Here is a 17,372-nt window from a genome sequence, read left to right on the forward strand (position 1 = left end):
TGCAGAGAAACACCACATAAACGTCTACACACACATGGTTATTATATAAAGCAGAATCAAACTATCCTTATGGCTACAATCATTTATATGTATGAATATGGCAAATATTTATGAACAATATAATAAATATTTACATTCATTCTTATGAATTAACTGCTTGAAGGGACAGTTCACCCCAAAATTATTTATTAATAATTAAATAATTAAATAATAATAATAATAACTATTATTATTATTATTATTAATTAATAATTATTTCTTTAAAGCGCATATAGTTTACCGCTTTTTATGATTTAATATTAGGATTAGGGTTCTTCTGAGTGTGGCAGTTTAGGTTCAGTTTAACACACAGTTCAGATGTTTTTATTATAATGTGTGTAACAGTGTCATGTTGTGGGCGTGTACACAGCTCTCTGTTTTAGGGGCGTGTTGCTTCACATGAAAATTAGTTTCAGCTTCCCGTCCAACGTAACAAGGGGGCGGAGCCAAGAGCTCACCCGCTCTGTGTTTGCAGCAGACAGGCAGACAGAGAGAAGGAGCAGGAGTGAGAGGATCAGCATTCAGCTGTACATATACGACTCGGACACAGACCAAGCAGAGAGAACACAATCATTTGTGTCTTTGTATAGTTTTACAGCCAACTGTGTGCTAGTTTAAGGTGCCGAGCTTGTACACCGAGAATAATAACCACGCAAACTGAATTAACTTTGACTGAGGCACCGGATGCGCCGCTCGAAGCCGCGACACGGCACACCAGACACTCTCTGTGGCGCTGCAGAAACATGAAGAGTCCCGAATTGTTGCGCCACGCATTTTAGAATTCTAAACACAGGTTTCCATCAGGGTAAACACAACAGCGCTTCAAGTCGGTGGTTGTCTGTGGCGCTTTTCCAGCTTCCAACTTCCAACTTTTCTAGCTTCACCTTGTTAAGATTACAGGGAGCTTCTGTGATCTCGAGAAAAGCAAACGGCTGAAGTTTAGGCAGTAGACGCAATAAAGTACACATGTTTGCAAATCTACCTAAAGATACAACCAATACTTCCGATTAGAGCGATAATGTGGAGAATATTAATGTTGTGTTGAGCCCAATGAGCCTTACATCTAAAAATAGAGCACGCATGCGCTGAGTGGTCGGGCACCCGGGGAAGACTATGTGTTTTATGTGGGGGATGAACAGAATGGGAAAACAATGAAAAAAGGAGAATTCATGACATGTGAAAATGCTGATTAATAATTTTTGTTTTAAGTTATATGGTAATACAAATGAAGTGTATGAAAGTGTGAAATGCTTACCTGAAAGATTTGTTTATGTCCATACTTACCTTATACTTACCTTCAATATAGTTTAATCCAAACTGGGCGGAGTCACTCATTATAAATAGAGTGACTCGTGCTCAGTTCAGTGTGGCAGTCGTAGGAGATAGAAGGTGTGAGTAGTGGCGAATGGTTGGTTTGAAAATTCTGGATAGCAAATATTTTGTATATAATTATTTTGTTACTTTATTGTCTTTGTTTGTTTGTTTTGTTGTTTGTTTATTTTCGTATATTTAAAAAAAAAAAAAAAAATATATATATATATATATATATATATATATATATATATATATATATATATATATATATATATATATAATGGTTGTAAGAGTGGTCTCATTGTTTGGCATTAGAAAAAATGAACATATATAGTTAATACTGAATTAACTATAAAAGTTGATCAATATATGGAAACCCTTTGTTATGTATTTGTGTTTTTGTGCTCTGTTTCTCTGTGTTTTTTTCCCTCTCTCTCTCTCTCTCGCTCTGTTCTCCCATATCTGCTCTCATGTATTCTCAGGTTCCGTTCATTGTTCCATTCAGCTGTCAGTCAATCCTCCCCGGTTACGTCACTCTTACATCACATCCAATAAGCAAAGACCACCCGTGTTAAAAGCGTGCGCCAGACCACTCGCCTTCCCTTCCTTGCATTTTTCTCGTTCTCTGCTTGTTTGTTTGTATTTATCGCGTGCGTTTAGGAATAACCCGTCTAACTGTGTTTTTGTTGTTGCTCGTTTCTGTGTGCACGTTATCTGTCCGTTACGCCTAGTTCAGACTGCGTGATTTTAGCCCCGATTTTGGCTCGCCGACAGGTTTTGAGAAATCGCCGACAAATGCCTGAAATCACAGGCAAATCGCTGCTCGTGCACGTGACTGACAATCACACAGTATGAACTATCAAAGACGCGATCTGAGAGAATCGCCGATGAGTCGCCGATGCCTCTGAGATATTTGGCGTGCTGAATATCTGGAGCTGTCGGCGATTCAAATCATGCCGTGTGAATTGAGTTTTGACTGAAAATAACATCAGCGATTGCCTACAGCCAATGAGAGAGCAGCTTTCACTTGTGTGTGTGTGTGTGTGTGTGTGTGTGTGTATACCTGCTGCAGGCTAGCGGGAGGCTGGGGGAGAAGTTAAAAACGCTCTTTTTCGGTTTATTTGGACCCACGAAATGGAGGAAAAACTAGTGGAGGTTTGACAGGACTCAGGAGCAACCGTGTCTGTTTGACGTTTCATACATAAAGAAATTGGTTTATTATCAACGTTGAGGAGAAATGGCTAATTCCCTTTAAACCCTGGTGAGCAAACATGTACATGTTCTACCCCATTAAAGGCTTCTTTCTCATGATGTAGTTAATAACAAAAGATATACGACGTGTTTTTGGCTGTGAGACTTAGTTTGGACGAAGTTGTCGGCGATTCTCCCTATAGTAAAGTCATGCAATGTGAAAGTCCCTGTCGCCGAACCATCTTGCAGTGTAAACAAAGCAGCAACGAAACGCTAGCCCAGATAGTCAAGCAGTGTGAAAACATCTGTGACACCACTAGTTTAAAAATCATGCAGTCTGAACTCGGCATTATTCGAACATTGTTCTTAGTTTATCGTTCTTTACGAGGCTTGGACGAAGCGGACAGGTAAGAAGGTCACGTGACATACATTTCGCAACACATAGGACTACTCTGCTGTCTAGTACACTAGGTTAGGGGCGAGCGCCACTCCTTGTACTTTTTGGATAGCTAGATAGAGTAGATAGTCAGGACTCGGAAGATCTCCGCGTGTTAATTAAACTGTTTTTCACATAGTTAGCTAGATGCTTCTGGGAAGTTAGATTTAGTTGAGGTTTTGTTCTTTTCATTTCTTTAGCGCCGCCCGCGTCCCTTCTGCCAGCTCTCTTGTTTTTTTCCCGTCTTTATTTGTCTCAGTGTTGTATATATTGTAAATAGTATATTTTTGCCTTACTTTTTCTTTATTTTTGATTAATTCGTTGTTGTCGTTCACTTTGGGATTGTAAATAAAAACACACATATTTTGGCATTACTTTGGTTGTCTTTCCACTCATTCACTGTTTATATAAATATATTTTAATTAAATAAATGTCAAACCCCACAACCCTAGACTAACATCAGGGGTTTGTAACACCCTTGTAGGATTTTCTTTGTCCAAATAATTTGTATCACCTGCTATTAATACACTATTGTTTTGATACCATTGTACTGTATGTGAATGTACATGCATGCATTTATTTATTTACTTGTGCATTTAAATTATATACAGAATTTGTATTTTTATTTTTTTATATTTTATAATTGTATTGTACTTAGCACAGTTTCCTAAAAATTTATAAAAATGGTTTGAAATAGACTTATCAGTTTTTGCAAATGCATTCTTCATTCAAGAGAGCGTTTGTGATCATCTGACTCTCACCAGCAACTGAAGACGCTCTTCTGTGGTTTGCTCTTCCTGGTGGGCGGAGCTTGTGCCCAGTTCTGCCTTCAATTCTGTTTCTGGCTCCTCCCCCTCTGCAGGAGTCTCCTCCCCCTTAACAGGGGCCTCATCTACTACTGTGGGTGGGGCTTCAAATGTGACCTGTCAATCAAAAACAAGAAAAACCGAAATCAGCATCAAAAGATCACACGTTATATTTAAATAAAAAAAGCTAAACTAATTAATATTTGACAAAGAAAATCAAACGTACATGATTTTACATGGAAATGTAAATATATATTTTGCATGAAATGAAAAGCAATTAAATAACACATTTAGTATAAATTTAAAGTTAAATTAAATTTTACATATTTTGCATGCAATAATTAAGATAAGTGTGGAAAATACATTAAAACATTAAAAGCAGCATATTATTTTAAATAATACAATTAATTTATGGTGTGAATAAAACTCAAAAACAATTAATTTTTTTTACAAACCCCACTTAAATTTCAATAACCAATATTTAATAAATAATTGTTTTTTTATTGTTTTTTTTATAAACTTAATTTATTGAACACAAGTGGAGAGCATTTGTTGTATACAAATTTCCAATTTCTGCTTTTTTTGCTTTTTGATCACTTTTGTAAGTGAAGTTCTTTGAGGACCGGGAGGGAGACGTGAGATTACCGGGAGATCATCACTCGTTTGCAGGCATCCGGGAGACTCCCGAAACTTCCTGCCCTTCTCATGATTCTCTCTTCATATAGCCGTATGCCTATTACATATCCATAAATCACTGTGATATAACCGCGCTCGGATCGTATCCTTTTCTTGCTCCAATCAATCTGCTCCAGAGTTTCTTTTAATCGAGCCGAGACCACCTCACTCAAGGGATCTCGGAGTGATTGATGTGGCACGGATCCTAGCGCGATTTCTGGCTTCACATATGCCAAACGAACCGCGCTAACTGGGCAAACGAGACAGGTTCCGAAACAAAAGTGTAGGTGTGAAAGCACCCTAAGTGATCTGTAGGCAAAGCAAGGTTTACAGAAGCCAGATATTTCCTTTGATCAATACATATAAAATGTAAACTGTCAATAAAATTAGATATCCAAGTACAGAAAATCTTATTTATTATTTAATTCTGAGTTTTCTTTTATAAATGTCCTGCCGTTATCAGCGCGCAATGATTCTTGGGACGTTTGAGGCCAAGAATGATCCCCCGGTTGTGTCCTTCAATACCTGGGAAACAAAGGATGCATTTTGAGGCTGCATTTAAAGGAGGCTTCGATTTAAAAAAAAAAAAAAAATGAGACAGCATTCGTCATGCTATGATGACGACGCACTTTGAATGCCTCCTTTGGAGGATCCAGCCTCTGAAATGAGACACAGTTCATACAGTATGTCTGAAATATCACACTAACTGTACAAAAAAAAAAAAAAATTTACTAATACTACTAATACTTCCCTTCTTAGACTTTACAGACCTGAAACTTGCCTACAGCACTTATTCATTGTTGCTCTTAGTTGTGAAAATTGCTTCCTTGTCCTCATTTGTAAGTCGCTTTGGATAAAAGCGTCTGCTAAATGACTAAATGTAAATGTAAATGTAAATATTCTGAAGCAGCAATACTGTTTTGTACTCTCGCCATAGTTGCCATGAGATTCCTGCTTTTTAAAAACATTAAAACATAGCTAACATTAATGCAGATCAGTAACTCACCAGTAATTTTTAATGTATGTCCCTGTATGAAAACATGGTAAATAACTGCTCCTCACCACTTATCGCTGCCAACTCCCATTCAAAATGAACGACTTCCGACTACATTGCCAACTTCGATGCTCTCACCACTTTTGATGTGAACACACAGTAACAGTGGTTTGTTCTGTAGCCAATTCAAAACAAATATTATAAATATAAAAATGTTTCTCTTTTAGGTAAGTCAGGATGATAACATTCGTTTTTGTTCTGCTTAATAACAGAATAATGAGGGAGATATTTGTTGAGAAATTGTAATAACTTTTCTTGAAAGTCAAGTTTACACACAATAAGATTATTCTGCCTCTAAAGCAGCTCAGATGATGATGTCAAGGTTTTGGAAGTTTCTAATTGACAACATTTGAGTTAATGTGAGGCACAACTGTAGAATAGTATTGAGGGAAAAGCTCAAACACACTGCTTCCCTGTGTGACAACATGGGAAAATCAACAAGCCAGAATCAACAACAAAGCCAGATTACCATCTGCTAAATGACACTGGGGAAAAGACTCATTTCTGGAGGCATGTCCTGTGGTCTGATGGAGCTAAGATTGAACTGTTTGGCCATAATGAGCAGTGTTACACTTGGAGGACAAAGGGGAAAGCTTACACGCTTATGAACACCATCCCAAATGTGAAGTATGGGGGCGGCAGCATCATGTTGTGGGGCTGTTTTGCTGCAGGAGGGACTGGTCCACTTCACAGCATAGATGGCATCATGAAGACAGAACATTATGGAGAAATACTGAAGCAACATCTCAAGACATCAGCCAGGAAATTAAAACTTGGCCACAAATGGGTCTTCCAAACAGACCATGACCCTAAGCACACTGCCAAATTAGTTCAAATGTGCTTTAAGGACAACAGAGTGAATGTTTTGTAATGGCCATCACAAAGCCCTGATCTCAGTCCTATAGAAAATTTGTGGGCGGAGTTGAAAAAGCTTGTGCGAGCAAGACAGCCTACAAATCTGACTCAATTACACCAACTCTGTAAGGAGGAATGGGCCAAAAATCCAGCAAACTATTGTGAGAAGCTTGTGGAAGGATATTCAAAACATTTGACCAAAGACACACAGTTTAAAAGCAAAGCTGAAAAAATACTAAGGAAATGTGTGTAAACTGCTGACTGTCTAGAAATGAATAATTATCATTATTCTGGCATTTAGCAAATGTAAATCATTTAGGTGATCTTAACGGACCTAAACTAGTAAATGTTTAGTGTGATTTACCAGCAGACATTTTTTTAAAAATATGGTTACGTTCCTTTTTTTAGTGTATGTAAACTTCTGGTTTCAACTGTGTCACAGAAATACAAAATATGGTAACGTCAGATTTTTCCAATATCGCACAGCCCTAATTCAATATGCAGATATTTGTTAAACTAATTTCCATGACTTTTCCAAAAGTTTTTCTAAAACTTTTCCAGGCCTGGAAAATGCCATGCCTTTTCCAAGTTTTCCATGACCGAATAAACCCTGTAAACTCCTTTTGGTGGATAATGAAGCGAGTCAAACAAAAACAAGAAATCAAATATGACCCTTTTCTGTCACTGGTCCTGGAATTGACCTTCGGTTGTTCCCTGTCAGTGGCATTTAGTGTGTTTGAAAGGAGAGCGCCAGTGATGGGAGCGGATGACATTTGTCTTTACTCTGAGGGTCAAGGGTCAAATGCCTTAGTGGCTTATTATAGTAACACTACCTGCTTATGCTCTAAGAGGAACTATTCCATTCAGTCAAAGCCACGACCTGCTAACAGGATCAAACAGCCAATCAGGAACAGAGTCAAACGCTCACTTCAGCAGCAGCGCACACACACACACACACACACACTCATTAACACACATTCACGCTCATTACCACATTCACACACACAATCACACACATACATTCACACACATATATAAAAAACAGATTTACAGACAAACATGCACACGCTGTCATTAACAGACATTCACACATTAACACACTTTCACATTTGTGTTAACACACAATCACACAAACAACACATTAACACACTCACATGCTCATCAACACGTACACATTCACACACTCACAAAGAGACACACACACAAACACACAAACACTATCACACACGCATACACAATAACGTACATATACTAACACACATACACATGAACACACACTCACTAAGACACATGCATTAACACAATCACACACACACACAGATATATGCACATTAAAACACTCATTAAACCACATTCACACACACACACACACACACACACACACACACATAAACATTCACACACTTATTAAACCACATTAACACACTCACATGCTCATCAACACGTACACATTCACACACTCACAAAGAGACACACACACACACAAGCACACAAACACTATCACACACATGCATACACATTAACATACATATACTAACACACATACACATGAACACACACACACATTAAGACACATGCATTGACGCATAATTCCAAACACAGATATGCACATTCACACACTCAACAAACCACATTAACACATTCACACACACATTAACACACATATACAAATTCACACACTTATTAAACCACATTAACACACTCACATGCTCATCAACACGTACACATTCACACACTCAAAGTGACATACACAAACACACTATCACACACACAAGCACACAAACTCTATCACACACATGCATACACATTAACGTACATATATTAATGCACATACACATGAACACACACACACTCATTAAGACACATGCATTAACACAATCACACACACTCACACATATTAACACACATATACACATTCACACACTTATTAAACTACATTAACACACTCACATGCTCATCAACACGTACACATTCACACACTCACAAAGTGACACACACACACACACACACACACAAAAGCACACAAACACTTGACACACATGCATACACAAAAACATACATATACTAATGCACATACACATGAACACACACACACACACACACACACACATACACATTCACACACTTATTAAACCACATTAACACACTCACATGCTCATCAACACGTACACATTCACAAAGTGACACACACACACACACACACACACACACACACACAAAAGCACATAAACACTATCACACACATGCATACACAAAAACATACATATACTAATGCACATACACATGAACACACACACACACACACACACACATTCACACACTTATTAAACCACATTAACACACTCACATGCTCATCAACACGTACACATTCACACACTCACAAAGTGACACACACACACACACACAAGCACACAAACACTATCACACACATGCATACACAAAAACATACATATACTAATGCACATACACATGAACACATGAACACACACACACACACGCACACACACACACACATACACATTCACACACTTATTTATGAAAGTAAATCAGTAGCAATACTTGAGAGCTTGCAAATGTAAATGTGAGCACTTGTGATAATAATATTTGTATGTGTAGGTTGAAATGTACACTTACAGCTCTGATGTGAACAGCTGAAATCCTCGATTTGCACACACACACAACAATCCACACACTTGTGTTTTAAATTCGAAGTTGCAGATTAATAGTTGTGTATTTGTAAAATGTCATTCACAAATACAAAGTGACAGACACACGTGTGCATGGCAAATTTGACTGCATCTTCGCTCTACAACCACAGGTCGGCACTCACAACCTCTCAGATTCGTCAGTACAACTACAAATCTCCCGCGCTCTGACTTTTGCAACACATCTCCCGCGATCTCTGTAGCAGAACTCATCTGTGCACTCGCAGATGCAGAGGCGTGAGCAGCGCGGGGCAGGGGAGGGGCGGGGCTGGTGTAAAGCTGTTTGATTGGCTGATGCCTGACCAATGAACAATGCCAACAGCCAACAGGACTGAGGTGCAAAATAATAATTTCCCACGATTATTTTATTATTTAGGGTTTATTTAAACTCTTTTCTGAAGAGATTCTTGTTAAAAATCATAAATTCTGTGGAAATGTACACACCAGTAAAAGAGCAGCAAAGCCAGTTTATTGGCTAGAGCCAGCCAATGAGATGGGGCGTTTCTGTTTGTCAGCACACAGGGCAGCTCACGTTGTTGGAGGCCTCGAGCAATCAGAGGGTAAGTTATGATTTTTTAATAATTATCTATATGTTCAATACTGTTAGCTAAGCTAAGGACTGTGCTGGGTGCTTCTCTTGTTTGTTTGTTTATATAAGAAACAGTTATGAATTATCTAGGAGCTGCTTTCAATCATGTTATATGGTTCTAAAGATACGATTCAACCCACATGAAATAAGAAGTTGTAATAGTATTTATAGTAAATAATAGTACGTTTTTGAACCATACTAACTATAATAAACTGTATTATACAGTATATATTGCAGTTTCTACAACTTTGTTAATGAATGCAACAGCACACTGTAGTATTAACTAGCATAAACTTTAATAAATTTAAGTATATTTACACACACACACACACACACACACATTAATAGCAATTAAAAATAACACTAGGCGTTTCAGTTTCTTACAGATCATACCGGTTTTTGTTATTATAACCTGCATCATATCTATCTATCCATCTATCTATTTACATGTTTGTGTACAGTGTGTCCTTTATATCACTTTTTTAATTATGAACGTTACTAACTATAGGTTATTTCTCAGTTTCCTGTAAGGATGGAGTGACAGGAGAGATCAGCATGTTTCAAGTCGATGAGGAACTCAGAGAAGCTGCATAGCTTGAATAGGATGTTATTTATGCTAAAGATGACATGATGATCCAGTTCATCTACAAACACTTCAAAATGATTCAGATCATTCAAGAGGAAGCCGACTTTATTTTCTCTTTTTTCTTGCTAAGATGACTACAGATTTGAACAAAACACACACTCACCCACAAACACAACTTTTATTTTGGTAATTGTTTAATGTAGTTTTTTTACACTTTATTGTAAGGCAGGGGTGTCAAACTCAGTTCCTGAAGGGCCGTAACCCTTCACGTTTTTAGTTGCAACCCTGCTTCAACACACTTAAGTGAAAGTTTCAAACAAACCTGAAGGACTCAATTAGTTTGATCAGGTGTGTTTAATTAGGGTTAGAACTAAACTTTGCAAAGCTGCAGCCCTCCAGGAACTGAGTTTGACACCTGTTCTGTAAGGGAATGTAATTTGTCAAATAAAATTTACAGTCCAAATAAGTGCAGTGCAAATGTCTAGTTACTTGTATTGAAATATTTCAGGGTTTTTCCTTGTTCATAATGAGATGGAGGTGGTAAATCCAACTTCATCATTACCCATCAAATGTTATCTCCTCTTTAATACTTTGCTCAAGCCTTTACTAATGGTCAGAAAGCAAGCCATTGTGTAAAGCTGGTTGATGCTCGCTGTAATAGAGAGAGATGATGACTGTTCAGCTTATGTTGCTTAACCCTGCAGATGAGATGCTCAAAGTGGACCCTCAGCCGAGCGATGGACACTGTCTCCCTCACCTAGTTGCTCTTCCTTTGAACACACATATCATGTTGAAGGTTGCAAGTTGTGGACCTAAATCAGATGTAATGCATGTAGATGTAAAAATTAGAAAGAAATGAAACTGCTTTAAAATGTATTAGGTTTTACATATAAATATGTGTTCTTAACAGATTTGTTTCAACTTGATATTTGCATAATAAATGGCATTAGAATGTTTAGTTTTAAACAGATAGCTATATTTAAATGTTTTCAAATTTAAGCTATATATATATATATATATATATATATATATATATATATATATATATATATATATATATATATATATATACACATACATACAAGTATACTTCAATTTATTAAAGTTCATGCTTGTTAATACTACAGTGTGCTGTTGCATTCATTAACAAAGTTGTAGATACTGCAATATATACTGTATAATACAGTTTACTATAGTTAGTATGGTTCAAAAACGTACTATTATTTACTATAAATACTATTACAACTTCGTATTTCATGTGGGTTGAATCGTATCTTTAGAACCATATAACATGATTGAAAGCAGCTCCTAGATAACTCATAACTGTTTCTTATATAAACAAACAAACCAGAGAAGCACCCAGCACAGTCCTTAGCTTAGCTAACAGTATTGAACATATAGATAATTATTAAAAATCATAACTTACCCTCTGATTGCTCGAGGCCTCCAACAACGTGAGCTGCCCTGTGTCCTGACAAACAGAAACGCCCCATCTCATTGGCTGGCTCTAGCCAATAAACTGGCTTTGCTGCTCTTTTACTGGTGTGTACATTTCCACAGAATTTATGATTTTTAACAAGAATCTCTTCAGAAAAGAGTTTAAATAAACCCTAAATAATAAAATAATCGTGGGAAATGATTATTTTGCACCTCAGTCCTGTTGGCTGCTGGCATTGTTCATTGGTCAGGCATCAGCCAATCAAACAGCTTTACACCTGCCCCGCCCCTCCCCCGCCCCGCGCTGCTCACGCCTCTGCATCTGCGAGTGCACAGATGAGTTCTGCTACAGAGATCGCGGGAGATGTGTTGCAAAAGTCAGAGCGCGGGAGATTTGTAGTTGTACTGACGAATCTGAGAGGTTGTGAGTGCCGACCTGTGGTTGTAGAGCGAAGATGCAATCAAATTTGCCATGCACACGTGTGTCTGTCACTTTGTATTTGTGAATGACATTTTACAAATACACAACTATTAATCTGCAACTTCGAATTTAAAACACAAGTGTGTGGATTGTTGTGTGTGTGTGCAAATCGAGGATTTCAGCTGTTCACATCAGAGCTGTAAGTGTACATTTCAACCTACACATACAAATATTATTATCACAAGTGCTCACATTTACATTTGCGAGCTCTCGAGTTTCGCAACTGATTTACCTTCATACTTATTAAACCACATTAACACACTCACATGCTCATCAACACGTACACATTCACAAAGAGACACACACACACACACACACAAAAGCACACAAACACTATCACACACATGCATACACAAAAACATACATATACTAATGCACATACACATGAACACACACACACGCACACACACGCACACACACATACACATTCACACACTTATTAAACCACATTAACACACTCACATGCTCATCAACACGTACACATTCACACACTCACAAAGTGACACACATACACACACACACACACACACACACACACACACACACACACACACACACACACTATCACACACATGCATACACATTAACATACATATACTAATGCACATACACATGAACACACACACACACACATACACATTCACACACTTATTAAACCACATTAACACACTCACATGCTCATCAACACGTACACATTCACACACTCACAAAGTGACACACACACAAACACACAAGCACACAAACACTATCACACACATGCATACACATTAACGTACATATACTAACACACATACACATGAACACACACACACACACTAAGACACATGCATTGACACATAATCCCAAACACAGATATATGCATAATCACACACTCAATAAACCACATTAAAACACACACACACACACACACACACACACATTAAGACACTTTCACACACTTATTAAACCACATTAACATTAACTCATGTGCTCATCAACACATACACATTCACACACTCACAAAGAATACCTTCAAGAAAAAATGTACTACCAGCACGGCCGTTTACAGTCAGGTCTTGAAGCCCAATTCCGATTTGTTGCCTATATCTCATTTGTTTACACTTTGTTTTAATTGTGAGCCATATCTAATTCATGCGTTTACACTTGTCATACCATTTACGATGTCGCGCATGCATAAAGGCGGATTCTAGCATCTGTGCCACAATTAAAGAAATTGTCTTGCTTTTAGCTCTGCGAAATATGCAAAGTGTAGTATAAGCAGTGAATGGTTTAGTCCAGATTTACCCCCACGCAGTTTATGTAATGGTATGGCCCTGATGTGAGAGTGTGTAGTTGAAGATGTAGCCTTTGCCTGTGTGCGCACTGGTGTTAAAGAGAATACAGTTGTATTACGTGTAGCCCGCAGTGCGTGTGTTAATAGCGACAAAAAGCAAAAGTTACAACACGAAGTTCACCCAACTTTAAAATGATTTTGAGGAGGAGGTGGGAAAGGGTTCGGTATCGCAGCTTGCGCTTATGGTTGATATGCTTTATGATGTCCTCCACCATTCAGAGGAATTTGTGGGTACGAGAGAGATCTCAGGTCTGGTAGGAGCGAATTGTGGCGACTGACCACTTTCATCCTCTGTTTCCTCTGATGTTGTTTCCCGCGTCGGCATCTCCACACACGCTCTTCTTTCTGTCATTAAACCGCGGAGAAGCAGCACATTGTCGCAAGTTTAATGATGTACAGAACGTAACGCCTCAATAAATTCGATCTGCCTGTTTACATGACAGTTGCATTGTCACATATCCCATCTATATCTGATTTCTTAAAGGGTCACGAAACACCAAAAAAACATGTTTTGAGCTGTTGACAGTCGTATATGTGTCCCACACTGCGCTATTAGGACACATATATCTCACTAAACAGTGAAAATTGGTTGTTTTTGCGTTATTTCGAGCAAATTCGTACTTCCGGTTTGAAACGTATTTTTGAAGCTGCGTCACGGCCATGAGATCTTAGCGTGTATTCCAGCGTGCAGACTGGACGTCTGTACCAAGGCGTCCCGTATTACGTCTCTGAGTGTGTTGCATTCATTCATGAGTAAGACTTGGTTCAAACCAATCAGCGCGCTCCATTATGAATGCGCTGCAACTTCATTAATATGCATGCTAGCTTTCTTAGACTGTACCTGAAACAGTGTTCAGACGGCAGAGAGACGACACACGTCATGTTGCCAAAAGTTGTGGGAAAAGAATAAGAATTGTTTGGAGATACGGGTCACAAGTGTTGCTATCATCATTTGAAGGTTTTGTTTCATTTTCTCTCTATGAGAGCGCTGCTGGACTCGCGTGTGGATCAGTGCACATGACGCGCGGCAGAAATACGTTTGTTTGGAACATTTTTTACTCGAGAGCATTTCTCATCAATGGTGAGATCCGGATTTGCTGCTCGTCTCCTTTAAAAAAAGACGCAGCTCCAGTATGTGCTGATTGTCCTGTCTCTACAGATTTGGTAAGTGTGTGCGATCAGCGCCCTTTCTTTGTTCATTCAGATGGCAAAGTTATAGTTGGTATGGTCAGCAGTACTCTTCCAGTGTTTACAGACAGACCTTAGTCAAAATGATTTCTAAGTTAGTTTACAGTACGTTAATATCACTACAATATTGAATGATCCGCTTTAAATGCTGCGCTCTGTGAGTAAACACGTGAACACTGTAAGCAAAGTATTGCCGACCGTAGTGTTAAATTTTCGCCGCATTTGTGACAGGATAGTCTACACACCCACAGGCTTTCTGATCTACCGAGTGCATCTGAGTTACAGAGAAACTTACGTCTCTTATACGACGTGTGGTATCAAACATCCCACCATCATTAAACACATGCGTCTCCCCTAAGTTTGTGTTTGTTTGTACTCGGTCAGAAGCACGTGCCCAAATGGCAACTCCCATTTTTATTCAAACCCTGCCCATTCAAACCCTGCCCATTTTTATTCAAATCCTGCCCATTCAAACCCTGCCCATTTTTATTCAAACCCTGCCCATTTTTATTCAAACCGCGCCCATTTTTCCTCCCCCTACACGCCCACCCAAACAGAGCTAGACACACCCACTTTCCTGACTTTTTCCAAACTAGAGGTGTGAAAACACCCTGCTGAAACGGAGGGGGGGTTCATGGCCCTTTAACACATTTGAAGGAGGCCTGAAATCCATCTCTGAATATCCGAATGCATGTGTTTTGTTCGTGTTTACACGGTCATAGAACAGATCCGATCTGTGTCACATATGAGCAAAAAATCAGGATTGGCTCACATTTAACTGGCAGTGTAAACAGGGCCTTAGAGCTGCAACTGTGGTTAAGTAAATGCAATATCTTTCCAAATGGAATAACATATTGCAGATAACATATACATTTAAGTAAAGCAAAGGGATTAATCAAGGTGTCACAATGGACCTTTGTCCATAATTTTTAATCAGTGTCATATATGTCATCAATGTCGATAGGCGCTCTTCTAAGAACAGTTCGGTACGGTTATGGTTGTTTCTCCACTGAGCCTGGAATGGCGCGACACAAAACAAACTGTTATCAGCCTGGTTAGAAAATCGTGCTGAACTGTGCCAATCGATTCTCTGTGTCAGGGCTCGAAATTAACTTATTTATTTGGTAGCACTTCAAATGTTTAGGAGCACCGGAAAAAAATCCAGGAGCACCCATCAAAAACGAATGAGCACCACTGCAAATAGTATATTAGGGATTTATTGTATTTGAAGACAACAATGAGAACTAACAAAACCCACTATCAAAACAACTATCTAACTAATGCTGTGATGACTTATTGATATTTGTGCAATAATTCCAAAATGAATGTCTAATAATTATAAAGTATGATTCAAATAATGGTGACGATGATGACAATAATAGTAACAAGGAATTACATTTCTCATGACCATGCTGCCCTGAATGACCTTTAATGAAAGTCATGTGTTATAAAAAGTCTGTTACTTTATGAAAAGTAATTTTGACAAAAATGAAGCATTGCAGTAAGAAATGTTTATTTTGCACTATTGTTTTATACGCATGTCCATTTAATAAATAATATTTCTGCTACAAAACAAACGAAAGATTGTAATAAATCATTCAATTCAATGCTGAAAGCTGCAAAACGGTCATCAGTAACTAAATAGAAAAATAATACAGACCTCAAGCAGTTGTGGAAAGAGTACTGAAAAAGCATCCTTAAGTAAAAGTACCATTACTAACCCTTTTAAAAGTACTCAAAAGTAGTGAGTATTATGCTGTTAAAAGTTGATGCATTTACATGTAATTTGTGGATGTTTGTGTAAACGTAACATTCTGTAGTGCATTTAGTTATTGCCCAGCAGGCGCACAACGTCATTAGACGGTAATATTAGGTTAGATATAGATTGTGATGTCAGGTGACCAAAATTCAATGTCTAGCCAGCGTCTAAGGACAACGTTATTTTGATGTGCAATAATGACATCAAATGACGTTGACATTTGGTTGATTTTAGGTTATTAGAAAGTGACCAAAATCCAATGTAGAGCCAACATCTTAAACCAACGTCATATTGACGTCAAATACTGACATTTATTCATCAGGTATAGCAACCAAAATTCAACGTCTGATAGATGTCATGATGGTAACGTCGACACAACGTCAAGCTGTAACTTCATTAGACGTTGATATTTGGTTGGTTTTAGGTTGGACGTGGGACAGTGACATCGGGCTGACGTTGAGTTCTGGTGTAAACCTGATTTTCATTTTCAAACAAAATGCAGCATCTCCACGACGTTAGGGTACAGTTTCAGTCTGACGGCATGTTGACGTCTTGTGCCTGCTGGATGTTTAAGGCCATTTAGGTCATCATACAGTAAACATCCATCATCTACTCATCAGTGACATGCATCTAAACCAGGGGTGCCCATACTCTGTCCTGGAGGGCCGGTGTCCTGCAAAGTTTCGTTCCAATCGCAATTAGACGCACCTAAGCTAGCTAATCACTCTTTTACTAGGCTTTCTAGAAACATCCGTGCAGGTGTGTTGAGGCCAGTTGGAGATTAAATCTGCAGGACATCGGCCCTCCAAGACCATGTTTGGGCATCCCTAATCTAAACAGTCTCTGGGTCAAGGCGTGTAAAGATTTTGAACATCTTCTTGGACACTTTTAATGCTTCCAAACAGTTTGCTGCAATGTAAAGTG

General features: G+C 38.4%; 1 protein-coding gene across 40 annotated transcripts in view; it reads right to left on the reverse strand.

The window, feature by feature from the left end:
• The window catches only part of tspoap1 (TSPO associated protein 1), a 258,828-nt gene that overhangs the window by 95,200 nt on the left and 146,256 nt on the right, over positions 1–17,372 (reverse strand). For all 40 annotated transcript variants that reach the window (XM_073951847.1, XM_073951852.1, XM_073951845.1 and 37 more), the window contains one exon: positions 3,742–3,903. In XM_073951847.1, coding sequence (XP_073807948.1) covers positions 3,742–3,903 — 162 coding nt within the window. The remainder of the gene's footprint in view (positions 1–3,741; positions 3,904–17,372) is intronic.

Source organism: Danio rerio, chromosome 5, assembly GCF_049306965.1.
Source record: "Danio rerio strain Tuebingen ecotype United States chromosome 5, GRCz12tu, whole genome shotgun sequence".
Taxonomy (NCBI): Eukaryota; Metazoa; Chordata; class Actinopteri; order Cypriniformes; family Danionidae; genus Danio; species Danio rerio.